The following is an 18784-nucleotide window of genomic DNA, read 5'->3' as shown; positions in this document are numbered from 1 at the left end:
ACGACAATGACGTTCTTGTTTATCTGTTTTTCTATGAGGCAGCTGCAAAAACCCAAAAAGCAACCGTGTGCGTCATCTGGCGGTAATGCTGCGTTCAAATGCTATAGGAATAGGACTATTTATACATTCCTGCAGGTCTTGCAGCTTTTGTGTAAGCGACTCGGTTATGAAACATCGTAAAATAAATGCTTTTCTTCTAATAAGCTCTGTAAGTCGGACGTGCCCTGAACACCTCCCCGTCCTACCGGTAGGAGGCCTCGGGGAAGACCCAGGACATGTTGGTGAGACTGGAGAGAGGAGCTGGACTAAGTAGCCGGAGAGAGGGAAGTTTGGGTTTCCCTGCTTGGGCTGCTGCCCCCGCGTGAGTGTTTTCACAGGAAGAGGAAGCCATTGTGTATTTCTTTATACAATTAGTTTAAGTGAGTTAGTTATTTATACTTGACTTATCGGTACAATAATTAGGGCCCTCTGAAATCAATTTGATTTTTTTCCCCAAATGTAATTTTTTCCAGTCTAATTTTTTTAAATTCAATTTTTTACCTTTTACACTTGTTTTACTAGCATATAGTGAATTTTTGGGACAGTAAGTAAAATGTCTGTTAATTAAATGCAAAAATCCTTCCATTCATTGATGCAATACATTGGCCAATTTTGCCCAGGGTTTCAGAAACAGATGAAGCTTGGCTAACTTTTCTAATGAGACGTCAGCCTCTGCACACGTTGTTGCAAAATCTTCAACAAACTGTAATGCCCGTGCTTGTGGTTAAGGAAGACATAATCACCAATGCATTTCCAATTGCGTTATTAATGTTAAAGATACTTTTTATGACACCCTTATTTCGTTTACACAATTAGTATGTGGCAAATCGTACTTTTACTTTGAAGGCAAGAAGTGTGTTGTGTGTGTTGAGAATGTCTGTTGATGGTTGATGGTCTCGTCCTTATTTTACTCAGAACTGGCACAATGTCAGCGGGCATCGTAAAACGCTTGTTTGCATTAACAAGCGGTAAAAAACACCACGGGTGAAAATACATTCATACAGCCTGAGTCACATGCAGATGGCCGCGCTAGCATGCTCTGCTAAACAAAGCTAACCCGGCTAGCTTCCATTCAGTTTTTTCGCCAACTTTCGCCAGTGTTTCAGGTCACCGTTTTGACATGTTTAGCTCAGGAGGGGGCGGGCTAGCGTTTGTGATGAGGTTCTGCCACAATTGAGCAGTCCGCCAGGGAAATACTTGCCCACGCAAATGTTCCTTCTCTTCTCAATGACAGCATTTCATTCACATTACGTCAATTTCCACGAGACGCCGCGCTTAACAGTCGATTCCGTGTTTATTGGCCATTCCACGAGTCCGTTAATGCAGATATGTTAAGAAGTTTGTTGTGCCATCATTTTGGAGTAAAGTGAACAGCGATTATCCAGTGTGGGGTGGGCGCATCGATCCAAATAGTCAATAGTATTGATACCAAGGGAAGTATCAGTATTGGATTGATACTAGCATGATCAGATTGATATTTTTTTCACTCCTCTTCTATGCCAGCAAATATCTTTTGTGTTTTTTTGTGTTGTCCTCTTCGTATTGTTACCTGTCGATATTGTTTCAAAGGACCTCTACATTGGAGAGACCAATCAACCCTTATGCACATGCATCACACAACATAGGACAGCAATTTTCAGGCTCAGATTGCAACTAGTTATATAACAGTTATATATATATATATAACTAGTTATATACTAGTATAACTAGTTATATATATATAACTTCCTTTGAGGACGACGATGCCCAAATTCTGGATAGAAAGGGCCGCTGGTTTGAAAGAGTGTGTGAAAGAAGCCATTCATGCCACTCTAAAAATGCCCTCTCTAAACAGAGGCGGAGGTTTGCACCATCACCGATCATCTGCTTACAACAACATCCTGACATCTCTCCCCCAAAGATTGTCTCACTCCATGTAAAGAGTGGCCACTGTTGAGCTGTTTTGCCACCAGCCAGGAAGACAACATGTTGTTATGCAGGGCGGCAGCTCACCAGCCACGCCGGGCAACAACTACACTATTGTGACCACCCGCAGGGGACACACCCCACCAGGAACATAAATAGGGAGACTCCACAACTGAAGAAGCCTGTTGGATTCAAGGTACAATGTCTTCAACAAACAAGAATCCAGTTGCCTCGATTCAACCTTTGCTGATCCTGATCAAAAAATTTGAGGCAAAATCACAAAAGATTCAAGCAAAAAGCAAACCAAATCCATCCGAACTAAGAAAGAGAAGACATAAAATAGTTTTTTTTTTTTTTTTTTATTGTAAAGGGGTCAACTGGTAGATTTCCAACTCAAACTCTTATACCTCATCTCATGCAAATGAATTACATTCCTGAACATACCAAAAAGTTACAACATAAAGAGATACTTTCTTTGACAACTGAATGCAAATGCCTGGATTCAGGGCCCCCTGCTCGGGGGCCAGGGTCTGAGGACAAAGCCTGAACAGGAGATGGTTCACCGACTGCTTGTCTCAACCATGAGACGATCTCTGCTTGGATGTACAGTACATTATCTACCTGGAAATACACACTGAATCAGAGCCCACAGACATTACCTACAAACAACTCAAAAACATTTGCTATGACTTCTCAGCAAACATGTGACCTAAGTTTTAAAATTTGTTCATCACAGTCGGTATCGACAATAATGGCCCTATATTTATTTGGCATTGGATCAATGCCACAATCTTTAGTACCACCCACCCTGGCTATCCACAACTTTCCACAATGGCACTGTAGACTCCATCCACTTTCTATGCCGTTTTTCATCACTAGGGTTGCGGGGCACGTCCAAAACAACCAAGCAGAATTTTCTTAACTATGGGGTGATGTTAAAGATATGACGTTTCGAACAAAGATAGATGGCTAGATAGACATTTTATTCATCTCCAAGAGAAATTCACATGGGTCATCAAAAACCCTGATACAAAAGATCACTGACGCCATCGCCATCATTGATGAACGCTAGAAAGAATTTAGCAAGAAATCAAGTGCCGCCTTGATATGCTTTGTGCAACTAATGGATCCCACATGGAGGTATATTATAAATGAAGCAAAAAATCTTGACTATCTACTCCTCTTTTTGCAATAATTTCCACAGATTTGACTATTTCTTTGATTTTTAAAATACATTTGTTAAATTGTAAATAGACTTTATTGACATACACACACACACATATACATACATATACACACAAATACACAAATGTTTTTTTGATTTTCTGTATTGTCTGGTAGATTTGACAATAAAGCTTCTTGAATCACGATAAACAGAAATTAGTCAAATTTCATGACTAAACAGGTTAAACAAGTAGGTCGAATAGTTATTGGAAAGAATGAACTTGAATTGTTTTGCTTTTCATTTTTTAACACAACCATTGAATAGAGCAAAAAGGCACGATGTAAAGAGCAAAAGCTGAAATGCTGATACTAATAACTAAAAATAACACAAAGCTCTGTGTTTAAACATACTGTGTATATATAACGGTTTTTAGCCTTTTTTACGAAATAAAAAAATACCAAAGTGGCTCCCCGCACCCTTTGATTTTTCAGTTATGCGATCCTCAGTGATATAAGTTTGGACGCCCCTGCTTTAAGCGTTGCAAATCTGTCTACTGAAGTGGAAGGATTTTTATTCCCACAACCCGTGAAGGCAGCATACACTCGATCGACCTTTCGCCTAGTTTAACGGATAGAGGTTCATCGGGTTTACTCTGACACTGCTGACTCTCTAAGCCACGCCCACCAACGGCCACGCACCCCGTTTCCTCCAACCGCCCGGTGAGCATGCACTGTCCACGCGTCTGCCGCTCGCTGATTGGGCGAGGTGCTGCACACACTCGATTGTGATTGGCTGAGTGTTGCCACCCGCCGGTGCGCGTTGTTGAGTTTTGTTTTTCTTTTTTCTCTCCGCCCCCTGTTTTACTCACACAGCTGAGAGAAAAGGGAGTCAGTCCGAGGGAAGGGGAAAAAACACACCTCACAGCCCTGCCCGCCTCAGAACAAGCAGCGGCATCGGAAATCGCCGTCTCTCTTTGTTCTGTTCTGGCCTTTTAACAACAAAAAAGTGATATTTAAAAGCGTTGTTCACTCATGCCATCCCGGAAGTATATGGACATGGACCCTCGCGGGGTAAGACGCGTTATTTTATTGTTGTTTTAGCTTTCCAAAGTTGTTTGACTGTAAACCGTTACGACCTGCTTTACCCGTAACGTTACGCAATCGATGTGTTAATTTTTAATGTTGTCAGCACCCAATTAATACGTAACATCACAATTACTGTTGCTTTCGTCATATTTCCATGACTAGTGTTTTCATTCCCTTCAACATGTCAATCGAAATGTAACTTAATAAGGCGGTGATTGTCAACAGTGAAAGCTTCCATACGGTTTGTTCACTGTAAAAAAACATAGGTTCCTGAGGCAAACCTGCTTTATGGGGATTTCACATGGCTCATCTGGGCAGCACGTCACTCTTTGGTCTATATTTGGCCATGGGAGGCGTCCTGGCTCTGAGCCTGAGGCAGTGCATGCTGGGCCAGGATGTAGTCAGCAGCCCTCCACCCTCTTACTTAATTTAGTTTAGATGCAGTAGCAATGACAGAGCACAATCCTAGGTATTTCTGTACGGCATCGTTGTTTACGCCACTTCTTCCTTTCAGACTGGTGATCACTGCGGGTCTAAGCGAAGGAGGCATGACACCGAGCAGTCTGGCACCAATAGATGTTCTCCCGGTCTAGAGTACACAGATCTGGAGGCAGCCGAAGCTCTGGTGTGTATGAGCTCCTGGGGTCACTTTGTCAGCAGCAACAGGCCGAACCCCTGCAAGCCGAGACCTCTCACCCCTGCCTCAGATTCCTGCGACTCCCTCCTGCCCCCAGAGCTCCCAGAATCCCCGAAAGACTTTGTGTCGCTTTCCTCTCTGGTAAGATTCATGTGAACATGTAACTGTTTATGCACGTGGACTGGTGGCTTAAGGTTCACATGGAGATCCTCCTCTTAGATGGGGGTCATAAAAATTTTGTTACAGCTTTCTGTACCCACTCTGAAGAAGACCACCTAGGACTTGTTTGGATTTTCCCCCCAATTCTTCTCTCTTCTCTCCTCAACAGTGCATGACGCCCCCTCACAGCCCAAGCTTTGCCGAAAACTCATCCTCCAGTGCTGCCGCGTCCTCGCAATATTCAAATAACACCCCCTCCCTCCCCCCTCCGCTGCAGCCCTGTAGGTCTATGGCGACCAGCGTAATTCGCCACACGGCAGACAGCTCCCCCTGCCAATACCACATTCGAGTGGTACCCAATTCTGAGAAAAGCAGAGACGCTGAATCGGCTATGACGCCGCAGCAGCAGCAGAGCATCACCCTGACGGAGCAGATCACCACACCCCCGTCTCCTCCAGCTCTTCTCACACCCTCAAAAACAGAAGCTGGTCGTTCTAAACCCTCTTTGGACATTGTCTCCACACTCATTCCTGTCAGCACTCAACAGCAAAACAGCCCTCCAACTCCTGCAACCCTGACCCCGCCTCCAGTCACCAGCCCTCAAATCATCTGCCAAATGTTCCCCTTTAGCAGCCAATCAGGTATAATATCAGCCTTAATCCCCAGTGCGGTCCACACATCCTCCACTGGGGCCCGAACTGCCTCCACACCCATTCTCCCTCAGCCGGCCACCTCTAACCCCGCCCCTGTGCAGCAGTCCCTCATTGTGGGCTCTGCAGTGCCTCAGGGCACGGTGATGCTGGTCCTCCCCCAGTCCTCTGTCCCCCAGACCTCTCACGGACCTCAGACTGTCATGACCCTAGGCAACACCAAACTCCTTCCTTTGGCTCCGGCCCCAGTGTACGTGCCCACCGGACCCGGCGGCAGCACAGCAGCCACAAAGATGGACTTTTCCCGCCGGAGAAACTATGTGTGCAACTTCCCTGGTTGCAGGAAGACATACTTCAAGAGCTCACACCTCAAGGCTCATCTTCGCACACACACTGGTGAGTATTCTGGGTGTAAGTTACAAGGATGTGGAATTTAGTGTGACGACCGCAGCATCCTGTAAAAATTCCTCTTTGTCATTCCCGGAGCGGAGGAGAGTGATCTCATTGTTCAAGCTCAGTCACACATTGATGTTTTTATGACCACATAGTGACTCTTCCTTTTGGCCTGTTAGGTGAGAAACCCTTCAGCTGCAGCTGGGACGGCTGCGACAAGAGGTTCGCCCGCTCCGACGAGCTCTCTCGTCACCGACGAACGCACACCGGCGAGAAGAAGTTTGTGTGCTCCGTGTGCGACCGCCGGTTCATGCGCAGCGATCACCTCACCAAACACGCCCGGCGCCACATGACCACCAAGAAAATCCCCACCTGGCAGGCCGACGTTCGGAATCTGAACAAGATGGCTGCCGGCAAAAACCCTCCCGCCAAAGCCACCAGCCTGGCCACCATCAGCATGCTGGTACCTGCTGGCTCTCAGTAGGCAACAAACACCTTACTAATGCAGGGAGCGGCCCGGCACGAATGGCTGTCTGACTCATGGGAATAACAAGAAAAACATGCACTGGACCTTTAAATCTCTACTGCTCATTTGTACATGTTCACAAAAGGATTCTTTTTGTTTCATGGATGCACTCTTTGCCAAAGCCTTTGTATGACTTTGCATTTTGTAATCTCCACCTCTTTCCACAGCGTTTTTATTTGTTGTGACACCAATATGTGAATGTATTGTTATGTTGTGTTTCCGGGAAACGTTGCGATATAAACAGTGTAAATATGAATATGTAATCAGCATTACTATGATTATACCTACATGATTACTGCATACCTCTCTGTTCTGACTTTCATATTATTTAATACATATTTGTAATTAAAAAGATGGCTCATTTACTGTTCGTTTTGTGCTCATTTTCTTTATAGTCATGACTTTTCCAGTGTTTAATCTGGGAAAAACAAGGCGTGGGCTCGAAGTTGAGTCAGCAATTCTTTGCGTGGTGCCCGCCCACATCCTGCGTGTCACACTCTTCGCCCTCGCCGCCCTTTTTTGGTCTAAAGCCTGCTGGCATCCTCACTAAATGCGCTGACGAGTGTGTGGGATAGCTTCCTGTTGGCTGAATGATTTGGTTATTGGCGTTATAAAAGCTCGTTTTGTAAGACCACGCAGAGATGTCACGTCCTGTTTATTACCTCCTCAGAGCCAGACTGCTCAATGAGTCAGGGCAGACCAAATGTTGAGTGTGTGCCTTCTTTCATTGCTAATCATAGACGGGGTAGATGGGAACTGCTTATTTATTCATATAGCTCAATGTGATTCCTTGAAAACCAAATAAAGATTAAGACATGAGAATGCTTAAATATAATTACACTACCGTACTAATAAAACATGTAGACACTTTCTTATGCTATTGAATGACATTGTGTGTCCAAACTATTGACTGGTAAGCTACTGTATATTTATGTCATATCTATGTGTAATGTATATTATTAAATCATTTATGTAGAAATGATATAAAACTCCACCTGTACGTCATCTTGCCATTGATGCTTCTTCCTGGTAGTGGTTTCCTTCACTTAGTAACAGCACCTTCCTACCAATCAGACAAAGAGAAATGTGAACTGTTGGGGGCGCGACCAATCACATCTCTTTTTGAGGCACCCGCCCCTTTGCCTTACTGACCGACTTACTCGTTGGTTGGTTGTACTGGGAAGCGCGGTCAACAGCGACACCTGCTGGCAGAAATTAGAAATTAATACTTGCCATAATTAAAATTATTATTATAGCAATTAGTTGTTAAGGCAACGTTTAAAGGTACTTTTTGTTGTCTTTATGTAGGATTACATTTGCTTTGATAAAATAAGTATGGTAATTGTGTTTGCGTAAATAAAGTGACACACAGTCTCTTTGCTGTTTGCAGCTGTTTACAAAACTTAAAATGTCTAATGTACAAACGTGTTTATCTTTTGTATTACAAATAACATCACAATTCGTGGATAGGTTAAAAAATACATTATTGCTCTTTTGAAATGTCTATTAAACGTTTCATAGTGAGGCGTTTCCTTTACAGACGCTGTTGTTGTTGGCATGGTTACATGAGCAAACGACTTCAGCAAAAGATATCGCGTTTAAGAGAAACTAGATCCGTATATTGTTGGTTTCTCGGACCATGTATTAAAAAAAACAACCGAAGACATTTTGTTTACATTCAACTCGGGACAATTATGCGGTAGGTTCACATAACACACACTTTGGGTGAAAGAGATACAAAATAAAACAAGCTAACATTAGCATTGAACGTCACTAGCTAACCAAAGGCACGTAAGTCAAATCAATTAATAGTGTGTCAAAGCATGTAAGGTTCAATCATTTACGTCACTGATATTACAAATGGTACTCAAGTTGTGTGTATGGAGAATTACTGGAATCCTCTCACCCCCTTCAAATTAAGGCTGCAGTAGCAGTTTGAGATAATGCTGGCTAAGGTTTCAGTAAGACGTTTACTTCTGGTGTCTCTGCAGGTGATCTGAGAGTGAACCTTAAAGCGCTGGGGGCTCCCCTGTGATAGGAATAGTTCAATATGGAGTTGGGAGAAAAGCTAAAGGAGCTTAACATGTCGGTGGATGAAATTAAGAGACTGACAAAGGCTTTTAAAGATGAGAAATTCAGAGGAATGCTGCGTGATTACGCTGAAGAGATAGCAGATCCAGAGAATAGGAGGATTTATGAAGAGGAGATTGCTATGCTGGAGCAGGAGAGGGGAAACAATGTCGAGTTCGTCCACCCGCAGCCATTCAGGGCCCTGAAGACCAGTCTGAACCGCAAGCAGAAGTGTTACATCAACATCTGTGGCAATGACAAAGTTGGGAAGCCTGAATGTAAGTGTGGGATGTCTGAGGACGGTCGCCGAGGGCAATGCTGGTCACTTCCTCACAATCTGACCCCAGGGAGGCGAGACACGGATCCAAAGGGAAACAAAATCATGATCTATGATGTTATTTTCCACCCTGACACCCTCCACATAGCAAACAAAAACTCTAAATTTATGGAAATGGTGAGCAGCACGGCCGTGAAGGGAATCCAGGATGCCTTCAAGGTGACTTTGGACGAAAACAACATGAAGGAGTTGAACACAAAGTACAAAGGCATGCCTCATCCTTGTGTCATTCGAAAACCCGTCCCTGGATTCAAACCAAAGGATCCTGCTCAAGATCAGCCTCTTGCCTTCCCATATCCAGATGAAAAACCACAAACACTCAGCCCTGATCCCAAACCTAGGAGTTTTGAAATCCAACGTGAGAAAAACAAAGAGCCCACAGAGCCAAGCTATTCTGTGAAATACAGATCCTTCATTGACCTGCAGGACTTCAGGTGCTCCAGAGACTCGGCAAAGAGCCCCAGGCCCAAAGAGATCATCATCACTATAGATGTTCCGCTCATGAAGTCAGTAGCACATGCTAACCTGGAAGTGAAAGAGAAAACCCTGCTTCTGGAGTCTAAGACGCCTGCCTACAAACTGGAGCTACCTTTGTCCTACCCTGTGGACGAGGAGAGAGCAGTGGCCAAGTTCATCAAGCAGAAAGGACAGCTGACTGTGACCCTGCCTGTCCTTCCTTCCAAAGAGGCCTCAGAGTTCTTTGCTCAGTGTGCTGGTAATAGCAAAGGGACAGAAGGAGACGTGGAGGTGGGGGACAAACAGACGGAAGGCAGGGAAAGTCAAGTTCATGACGAGGAGATGAAGAACAAGGATGAGGAATCTGTGAAAGATGTCATTGGTGAGGAGGAGCAGTTGCCAGAGAAACTAACGGGTCAGGAACCTGTGGTAGAGCAGCAGGAAGTTGAAGAAAAGCTGTATGAGAAAGAAAGACGGGAGGAAGCGGAGGAGAATGTGCAGGAACCTGGAGAACAACAAGAAATGAGCAGACAAAGTGAAGTCAATGAAGACAGAAGCAAAGATTCAGTCAGGAACGAGGATGCTCCAGCAAGCGCCGATCCGCTGCAGACTTCACCTGACGAGCAAGGCCCTGTAGTCCCCTCTGAACCACCTCGTGATGGAGAAGATGTACAAGTAGACTCCTGTTTAGAGTCACAAGTGACGGACCTGTTCATGCAAGAAACCGCAAAGGAGGAGGTGAGAGATGTTAAGGTGAGATTTTAAGTCTTGATATTCAAACTCAAAAAGAACTTTATTGATCCCACAGCAGCTTTACAGATGCCATGTCTGCATGGTGTATAAAAAATAGCATACACCACATAGACATGGCATCCATAAAGCTGAATCGTTACATCGCCGTGCGGGCATCTGTAAAGCTGAATTTTCAAGTGGCGCTTAAAGCGATGCTAAGCACTTCAAAGCGGACCCGAAATAAGCATTTAGAGCAGGGGTCTCAAACTCAGCGGTGAGGCTGGGCCGCATCAAATATTCACTTCGGAAACCACGTTTCAACCAAGTGACTCACTTGTCAACAAATACCACCGAAAGCTGTCACAAGCATGGACTATGGAAGGCCTTAAGTGCTAATAAACAACAAACAAAAGTATAAAAATACACTTTAGCTTGCTTAAAAGAAGCTACAATACTATTGTTGGATGCTATCGCCGGAAGTGCTTCTGGCTTCCCAGCATGCCTTGCGGCACTTGTTTTGTGAAACGTTGCCAGTTAGTGTTGCGTATTTTTCCCCGTAGTAGTAATGTAGTTCGTGTTCTGTCCTGTTCTGCCTTTTCATTTCACTGCGAGTTCGGTGTTGGCTATTTCTTGCCCAATTAAAGAGCTTCTTCCTTTAAGCAAGCTGAAGTGCTGGTGTTCCGCCACAATATATGTACCGCTAATATAAATATTACTCACCCAGGTTGCGTGAGCTGTGCTTACACTACATTTTGATATCAAGTAGGGGGCCACATGCAGCCTGTGTGTTTGAGACGCCTGATTTAGAGGTTAATTATTACATGCTGGACAAGCACAACTGAATATGTGGGGCATGTATTTTAAGGTGTAAACACTCCTGGAAAGAAAGCGTATTAGGTTGTTAGTCAACAAAGTCTGTATGGGTTGTTGGGGGACCACGACAATCCGATGAAGAAATGAGTTACACAACATTAGGATAATAAGGACTACCTATGTGTGTGTTTTAAGTATCAGTTGTGTTTGTGGTGAATATTGCCCTCTAATAAACACCTTACCACTAACAAGCGTCTGATACTCATGGCAGTTGAGTAAATTCACACCCCTGGCCATTACAAGACGAAATACAGTAATCTGTTTTCTTTCTATCAGATGGAAAGAGACACATTTCAGGTAGCCCAGACAGAAAAAAGCATTGAAGAGGGTAACAAGACGCCAGCACCAGAGGAAGCAACTTCTATGGAAAGTTCAGCAAGTCACCCTTCAAAGAGCACCCTTCTCTCAGCGAAGGATGAGGAGAAGCCAGAGCCTGACAAGAGGCAGCCGCCTGTGTTGTTGAGGGAAATCGACAAAGATGGCAACGTGACCGTCGTCAGCGATCACTCTACGTCAGCTGGATTCCTCTTCCAGAACTCCCTGATGTATGAACTCGACTAAGAGTCATCAGTGCCTTCTAATAATATCAATATCAGAACTGTATCCCCCCCCCCCCAAAAATCTAAAATAATGCTCAGTTTTGATTAAAATTCTTTAACTGCCTGCTGGTAATTGTTGAGCAAAACATTCATTATTGTGCTTTTAGTTTGCAGCGCTTGTAATGTTTTACAGTACTATTAGAAGCACATTTTAGTACGATACTGCGCAATTCTACATTACACGTTACATTACAAAATATATTATCCTGTTCAGTTAATAGCTAACATTTTTTGTGCAAGTGTGCCTAATATTGTGGCCAAATTGTTAATGTTTTTAAAAAGTCCTGCAATAAACTTCCTAAGACAAAATGCATACTTTTATTTAAATGTTCAACACATATAAAAAATAGTGGGTCATTAGCACAATAAAAAAAAGGCCCTTTCAGAAAGCAGCTACAAGAGGCAATGAGAGCACGGAAAACCTAATTGCGTTATTCCCTCTTCCTGCTGAAGTAGGTCAGTAGGGGACTGGGAGAGGGATATTTTACAGGTGAGTACTTGCCTCATTTGCAATGTTCTAAATGCTAGATATTTTTTAGTTGTAAAACAGGCAGCTACGAAAAACAGTTTAAAACTGCCACTGTTGAGTCCTGTTGGTTTTACTCGAGCTCGCTCAGAGGGTCGCACCTCCTGCAAACTGCTGTTCCAAGTCAACGTCCCTCATCTGATTCCCCTCTGGAGGGAGTTGTCCAAGAACTCTGAGTAGCAGGAAAGGGAGCAGAAGTGCTGGGTCACTGGAGCGTCTGTGCCGCCCATGTCGTCCACCAGGACCACGGTGTGAGACACTTGGTGCAGGTTCATGCTCACGGCTGTCTTAATGTAGGAGCTGATGCAGAAGCATCCACAGTCGCAGGTCTTTGCACCTTCCAGGTCTTGGCATAAGTGAGCGGGAATGACGTGAGGTCCGTATGGAATTCTGGTCAACAAAAATGAAAGAAGGACTTTCAATATTAGTGCAGACCTGCCAACATGTATGAATTTGTCATGCTCAGCATTGAATTTGACTCTTGAATACGCTTATATGCTTCATTGCTCTCCATTTTGTTGCATTTCGCTCGTTTCAGTTTCAGTATGTACAGTACAGATAAATAGATATTATCAGTTTCTCGATTGTATTTCACATCAGAGGGGCACAAAAACATTTCTGTCACCTCAGTGGGGGCATGACAGAAAATAATTGAGAACTACTGCCTTTAGGAAATGAGGATATTAGCGGTGTCATAAGATCTCGCGAGATTAAAACGTGATTTCTCATTCAGGAAAAGAATGTCTCGTGGGCACCAGGCCTGGGACAATATTAAATAATTAATCACACAATAAATTTAAATGAACTTCATCATTTTGCCGGCCTCAATATATTGCCTTGTGCACGCGTTTCTGTTTTCCTCGTCTCTCGCCTCCAAACAGGCAGGAAGAGGGAATGTCTTAGAGAAATGTTCGAGAAATGTCTAAAATGTCTAACAATATCGTGGGCCACCACAATGTGTTAATTCCATGACATGATATGTGATGTCACACATATCGGTCGGTATCGGTTGATATTGGAAATTGAGCGTTGGACAGTATCGGCCTATGTATTATCAGCAAAAAAGCCAATATCGGACATCCCTAATTAGTAAAAATATATACCTGTGCAATATTGTCAATTTAAAAATATTTTTTCATTGTACTTTTCTTAAAAGTGAAGTTAAAATCTCGTCTTGTTCTCGTAGTGTTCTGTATCTGTGCTCTGTATCGTCGCGTCTTGTGAAACCCCTAGAGGACACAGAATCTTTGTATGGCAAATCATTCTAACCTGAGGTCTGCTACAGCCCTTGAAGCAAGCTCTTGAAGAGGAACCGGGAATGTGAGCTGCATTGTGTTGTCCAGAGGGTTGGGCTGGATGAATGGGTTCCCAAACAAGTCCAGGTTTTCCAGTCTCAGCTTGCGGAAGTCACTGGGCAGCACCGCCAGCTGGTTGTGTGCCACAGACAAGAACCTCAACTTAGTGAAGCGGCCGATGTGGAACGGCAAACAAAGCAGTTTATTGTCGTCCAGCTTGAGGTTGACCAGTTCCCTTAGCTGGCAGAACTGAGCAGGGAGGGACTGCAGTCGGTTCTGGCTGAGGTCCAGGACCTGGAGGGTCCGCTGCAAAGTGGAAAGACAAAGGGCCTCGCTGAAGGCTTCCAGGTGGTTATTGTGGAGGACCAGCTCAGACAGGCAGCCCAGATCACCGATGGTGGCGGGGAGCTTCTTGATGTGATTGTTACTGAGGTCCAGCTTACGAAGAGCTGAAAGTACATCAAAGAAAATACAAAAATGATCAAATCAAATAGTGAGTATACCCCTCACATTTCAGCAATTAATTTTATTACAGTAAATCTTCTCTCTGGACAGGTTGTGCTTTAGAATAATCAGTGTACAGCTTGTATAGCGGTATAGACTTACAATTAAAATGATCACCACCCAGCAATTACTGGCAACACAAGTGAGTAGCAAGATAATTGTGTCTTGCCTACAGTCAAGCGTGTTGGTGGTAGTGTCCTGGTCTGGGGCTGCATGAGTGCTGCCGGCACTGGCGAGTCACTGAGGGAAACATGAATTCCAACATGTACTGTGACATTCTCAAGCAGAGCATCATCCCTTCCCTTCGGAAACTGGTTGGCATGGCAGCTGTCCAACATGATGATGAGCCCAAGCATACTTCCTACATCCAAGATGACAAGTACCTTGCTGAAGAAGCTGAAGGTGATGCAAGTCTCTTGGCCTGAACCCAACTGAGCACCTGTGGTCCATCCTCAAGGAAGGTGGAGGAGCGCAAGGTGTCTAACATCCACCAGCTCCACCAGTGAGTAGTGGAAGAGGATTCCAGTAACAACCTGTGCAGCTCTGGTGAATTCCGTGCTCGAGTATTAAGGCTGTGCTAGATAACAACGGTGATCCCACTAAATATTAACACTTTGAACAGTGATGTACACACTTGCACTGCCAGTTATTTAGTCAGTAAAGGTTGTGTGTTGACTTACTTTCAGAGGACAGTATACTTATAATGCTGTACAACCTGTACACTGACTTCTCTTCATTTCTATACTATTTCATTTCTGTAGCCCCCCGGAGGAGATACGATAAAATGGTTGCAACTCGCACCTTTGAGCGTGAGCATGCGCATGTCAACACGTGACAGCTTGCAGTAGGAGACCTGCAGCTGCTCTAGAGAGTAAGGGAAGCTGGAGGTGAGTGGGTAGTCCTTCTTGGAGATGATGGTCAGCTTCTTCTTGGGCTGCTCCACATCTCTGGCGCGAACGGGCGTCAGGGTCGAGAGCGGAAGACTGCTCGTGACGCTTCCCCTGTCGGCCAAGCGAGCTGCCGAGAGAAAGTTCTTCAAGCTGTTGGCGTCGGCCTGGGAATGAATTGATGTTATTAGGATGGTGATACAGAAGATCGGTCCTGTGAGTTAAATAAGTTATTGGTTATGAAATATTGGGCTTTTTCCTGGAAGGTGCAGTCACTGGGGAAACAATACAGTATGTAATGCAAAGATCTCAGGTCAGCGAGCATGCAAGGATTACGTAACTCTGCAAGTTTTGCTTTTTTTTTTTTGCCTTTATGTGGCTTTTTGCAACACTTCCAAAAGATAAATCCATCGTCATGAATGATGTCACACGAGAAATCATCATACCTCAGCATAAAAAAAAAAAATACTGCAGCTGTTTTGCTGTTTTCTCTTTATCATTTTGTGCGACACTTTCTCCAAAATAGGTAGCTGCCTCCGCCAAGGGATGTTAGAGTCACAATAAATGTAGCAATAATGCAGTAATGAATGTAGCCTTTTGTTGTTTTCTTTCAATCTACAGTTGTTCACTTCTTTTTACGCTTGTGTGATTATTACGAATATTAACTAGTGAGATACAGTTCACCAATTTCATCATTAGACTGAGGTTGTTTCCCCCCCCCTTTCTGTTTTACAGTTGCCAGTGGTTACATTATTTTTACATTTGACAGTTAACATCTTTTGTTGTTTCCTTACGATCAACAGTCATTCACTTCTTTTTACGCCTGTGTTGCAATTAAAAATGTTAAAAAGTGAGACGCATCTCATGGATTTTGTTATTAATCTTAGAAACAAGTGTTTTTTTTTCCTTCACGTTTTTCTATTGCCAGTGATTAACTTATTGTTACACTTGAATGACTGGCCTGAACAGCAATAACAGTATTATGATGGCGACAGTTTGGTGCTGGGACACATTAATTAATTATCTATTTTAATTATGAAATCAGAGCTCACCCTTTCTGGAGCAAACTCTGTTCAAGCTTTTGATGTTTCGACTGTTTTATTGCATTATAACTGGGGACTGCTGTGACGGATTAACCAGTGAATCAGTTTGTTTCAAACAGGCGACTACTCCTCTCAGCGTTCATTTCTGGGTGAGGTACACTTTCTAGCACAGTTTGTATGTATTGTAACCATGACTGACATGATCATTTATAGCGGCCTACTTTCTTCGATGAAAGGTGCACCTTTGTCGTCCACATAATTAGTAATGATGAATAATAAAATGTGTGGTAAGTGTCAGAAACAGTATTTAGTCATCACTGAGGGTGTGTGCTTGATGCACAGATTGCCTCATTGTAGGATGTAATTCTCCATGTTTGTTTGTTGAGCGAGCGCTATTGTCAACTGTGTTAGAAACTAGGTGAAATGTCAGCGCTGCCTCATAGCATTCAGGCTCAGCAGCAACTGGAAACAATGAGGCTGCCATGGTGTCTGTCCAGGCAGTCAAAACAAACACGTGTTTGTCTGGACAACAAATGACTGAGTGGACAGTTGCAACAATGAATGAAATGACAATGAAGTGCCGCAAAATGTCATCAGCTATGACAAATGGAGGATGTTGTACCTTGCTCAGACAGATGTCGACAGCAGGTTCCTTTAATCTGACAGTAGCCTTGCCTTTCTCCACAAACCACGTAAAGAACTTCTCTATGTTGTCTTTCAGCTGCAAGACACGAGTGGAAAAGTCAATTTCACAACAGCGCATCGTCATTCATCCGTCACATGCTCAGCAGGTTTCGACGGGAACACGACGCACGTTCCGACAGCTTTCTTTTCACACATGCTTCAATCTTTTTACATGAATTCATCAGAGCTCATGGAAACAGTGTTGATGGGTTGTCTGCAGGTGATAGCAAATATGTAATTGCTCAGGCCTTTCATGGCTGATAGTAAATCAATACAAGTAAATAATTCAATAATTTCATTTCAAAACATGAAATGGTGAAAATGTGTTCTCATACCATAGATTCACAATATTAGGTACACATGCCTAAGACTGAGAAAAAGACGATAATGCTCAGTTTTGACTGACACCGTCAAGTCAGTATGTTTCAATTTAACAACATGGTAATTATTGCGGCAAGTATGCAATGGTACAATAACATTTTGGTACCGCAAAAATTTTAAATATAAAAAAATGTAAAAATAAGAATTAAAAAAATAATTCTAATGAAATAAATTAAACATAACATATCAGAAGAATATATAGTATAAAATATCAATACAAAAACTTAGTAAACACAACATAATATACGAAAAGAAAATCAAAAATTAAAAAAAATAAAGAAATACAACTAAGAACATATCCAAATAAATACATAAGAAAATATTAAAATAACAAAATGGAATGGAAGCTCATCATTCACTTCAAGTTATGTGCTCAGCATCTCTCTGCTATCATACAAGTACGCCTTTGTATGATGTATGTATCACCTTACAGGGAAAACGCCAAACCTGCATTGTCTTACACAAATCTTATTGACTGAACAAGATCAAAAGGGCCAACGAGTGCATTCACTCATCTACATGCAGTATGACGCCTGGTTAAGAAAAAAAAGATTCTAATTTGTCAATGAACAAACTATGCATGTATGCATTGCAGCTAAAGTACAGACAGTGGAAAAGTCTTGACTGAGCGTAATCCATCGTCCTATTGTGCAGAATGGCGAGTGCATTACTTGTCCGAAACCAGCAGCATTTAGTGTGCATAGTGAATGTTGCATATCATACCTTATATTTGGAGCCTGCTCTGTCCTTAGCTGTGCAGATCATCATATAGACAGTACTGTGTTGATTCGTCTTGTCCAAGTGTTTTCCGATGGACAGCACCGCTCTCGCCCCTTTGCCGCGACTTTTCATGCCGAAGGTGGGCAGCATCCTGTTGACCACCTCCACATCACACTGCAGCTTCATGTCGATGGGTGGGAGTCAAAAGTTAAAATGAAGGCCCTGGCTTGTAGCTACAGCCAGGCAGGCAGCTAACGAGGGTGTTATGTTAGCAGTGCATGGCACACAGGATGGGTGGGGGAAGTTCCGAGAATACAACCTAGCCCCGACTGCAACTTACGTCCTGGACGTCAACATGAGATCAGGCATCGGCACAAAACAGACAAAAAGTCGCATTTCGACGACGACGCGACAATACACAGACGAACGTGTACAAACACTCGCAGTGCAGTGGTACTAGTAGCACTGCTAGTAAAAAGTGTCGGCCCTGAATAGTTGTATGTGGATGACAACACTCTGCTCTCATTAGCGCTCGTTAGCATAAGCCCGCGCGCAGGAAGTGACGTCAATGACAACGCACTTTCGCAATAACAGTAGCTAATTGGGTTGTAAATATGCATGTCATCATATCCAGTTGACATTGGCTGACTTTTCATGAGGTACTCGAACGTATTAGAAACAATGTTAAATGAATAGCGATTACAGCCCTTGCGTACATAATGTGGCCTGAGTGTATGTGGTGGACTTGCGTGAAACATTAAAAAAATGTGCCTATTAATTACATGAAATGACTCAATTTCGCCTCATACAGCAGTGCCTGCTATGGAATATAAAATAACATGTGCAAATATTGGAATTAAAAAACGAATTGAATATATTACCTTACCTTACCATGACATTACATTATTATTACGTTTATACATTACGCATATACAGCTCTTAAATGTTGTGCAATGCATTACAGTACTCATGTGAGAAAATTAACTTCATTACAACCTAGTACTGCCTGACGCATAGTGTATTCAGTCCCGACATTATTTTAGATAATTGTATATTATGTACACTTATTTGGAAGCAACTTGCTTTTTCCTCTGTATAAATTTTGTAACGTGTGTATG

The 18784-nt window shown here is 43.2% G+C and overlaps 3 protein-coding genes across 4 annotated transcripts; 2 read left to right on the top strand and 1 right to left on the bottom strand.

Annotated features, from left to right (window-relative positions):
* The first annotated feature begins 3969 nt into the window (after positions 1 to 3969).
* Positions 3970 to 6942, top strand: LOC129192540 (Krueppel-like factor 11). Its single transcript, XM_054796681.1, has 4 exons — positions 3970 to 4179; positions 4709 to 4972; positions 5160 to 6036; positions 6213 to 6942. Exons 1-4 carry the CDS (start codon positions 4141 to 4143, stop codon positions 6515 to 6517), a joined length of 1485 nt encoding a protein of 494 aa, XP_054652656.1. The 5' UTR covers positions 3970 to 4140; the 3' UTR covers positions 6518 to 6942.
* A 1147-nt stretch (positions 6943 to 8089) lies between these two features.
* dnaaf2 (dynein axonemal assembly factor 2) lies at positions 8090 to 11917 on the top strand. 2 transcript variants are annotated; one of them, XM_054797685.1, is made up of 3 exons: positions 8090 to 8258; positions 8551 to 10160; positions 11304 to 11917. In XM_054797685.1, the coding sequence occupies exons 2-3, from the start codon at positions 8610 to 8612 to the stop codon at positions 11586 to 11588; spliced, it is 1836 nt and encodes a 611-aa protein (XP_054653660.1). In that variant the 5' UTR covers positions 8090 to 8258; positions 8551 to 8609; the 3' UTR covers positions 11589 to 11917. The 2 variants fall into 2 exon arrangements, with proteins under 2 accessions (XP_054653660.1, XP_054653659.1); XM_054797684.1 differs by having other exon boundaries at positions 8551 to 10175; positions 11304 to 11915.
* A 13-nt stretch (positions 11918 to 11930) lies between these two features.
* Positions 11931 to 18207, bottom strand: lrr1 (leucine rich repeat protein 1). The gene is made up of 5 exons (XM_054797686.1): positions 17670 to 18207; positions 16504 to 16602; positions 14753 to 15005; positions 13422 to 13896; positions 11931 to 12542 (listed from the first exon to the last, which is right to left on the bottom strand). Exons 1-5 carry the CDS (start codon positions 17850 to 17852, stop codon positions 12287 to 12289), a joined length of 1266 nt encoding a protein of 421 aa, XP_054653661.1. The 5' UTR covers positions 17853 to 18207; the 3' UTR covers positions 11931 to 12286.
* Between the last annotated feature and the right edge of the window lie 577 nt (positions 18208 to 18784).

Source organism: Dunckerocampus dactyliophorus, chromosome 13 (genome assembly GCF_027744805.1).
Source record: "Dunckerocampus dactyliophorus isolate RoL2022-P2 chromosome 13, RoL_Ddac_1.1, whole genome shotgun sequence".
NCBI classification, from domain to species: Eukaryota; Metazoa; Chordata; class Actinopteri; order Syngnathiformes; family Syngnathidae; genus Dunckerocampus; species Dunckerocampus dactyliophorus.
The sequence above is the reverse complement of the archived record's forward strand: the minus strand, read 5'-3'. Positions and strand labels throughout refer to the sequence as shown.

What these genes read in the sequence shown, in the direction of transcription:
- dnaaf2 (XM_054797684.1), top strand. Translation starts at nt 8,610, where the DNA reads ATGGAGTTGGGAGAAAAGCTAAAGGAGCTTAACATGTCGGTGGATGAA. An exon ending in AGGAGGTGAGAGATGTTAAG is followed by an intron (nt 10,176 to 11,303) that starts GTGAGATTTTAA and finishes TCTTTCTATCAG; the next exon opens with ATGGAAAGAGACACATTTCA.
- LOC129192540 (XM_054796681.1), top strand. Translation starts at nt 4,141, where the DNA reads ATGCCATCCCGGAAGTATATGGACATGGACCCTCGCGGG. An exon ending in TGGACATGGACCCTCGCGGG is followed by an intron (nt 4,180 to 4,708) that starts GTAAGACGCGTT and finishes TCTTCCTTTCAG; the next exon opens with ACTGGTGATCACTGCGGGTC. An exon ending in TTGTGTCGCTTTCCTCTCTG is followed by an intron (nt 4,973 to 5,159) that starts GTAAGATTCATG and finishes TCTCCTCAACAG; the next exon opens with TGCATGACGCCCCCTCACAG.
- lrr1 (XM_054797686.1), bottom strand. Translation starts at nt 17,852, where the DNA reads ATGAAGCTGCAGTGTGATGTGGAGGTGGTCAACAGGATGCTGCCCACC. An exon ending in GAGCAGGCTCCAAATATAAG is followed by an intron (nt 16,603 to 17,669) that starts GTATGATATGCA and finishes CGTGTCTTGCAG; the next exon opens with CTGAAAGACAACATAGAGAA. An exon ending in TCGACATCTGTCTGAGCAAG is followed by an intron (nt 15,006 to 16,503) that starts GTACAACATCCT and finishes ATTCATTCCCAG; the next exon opens with GCCGACGCCAACAGCTTGAA.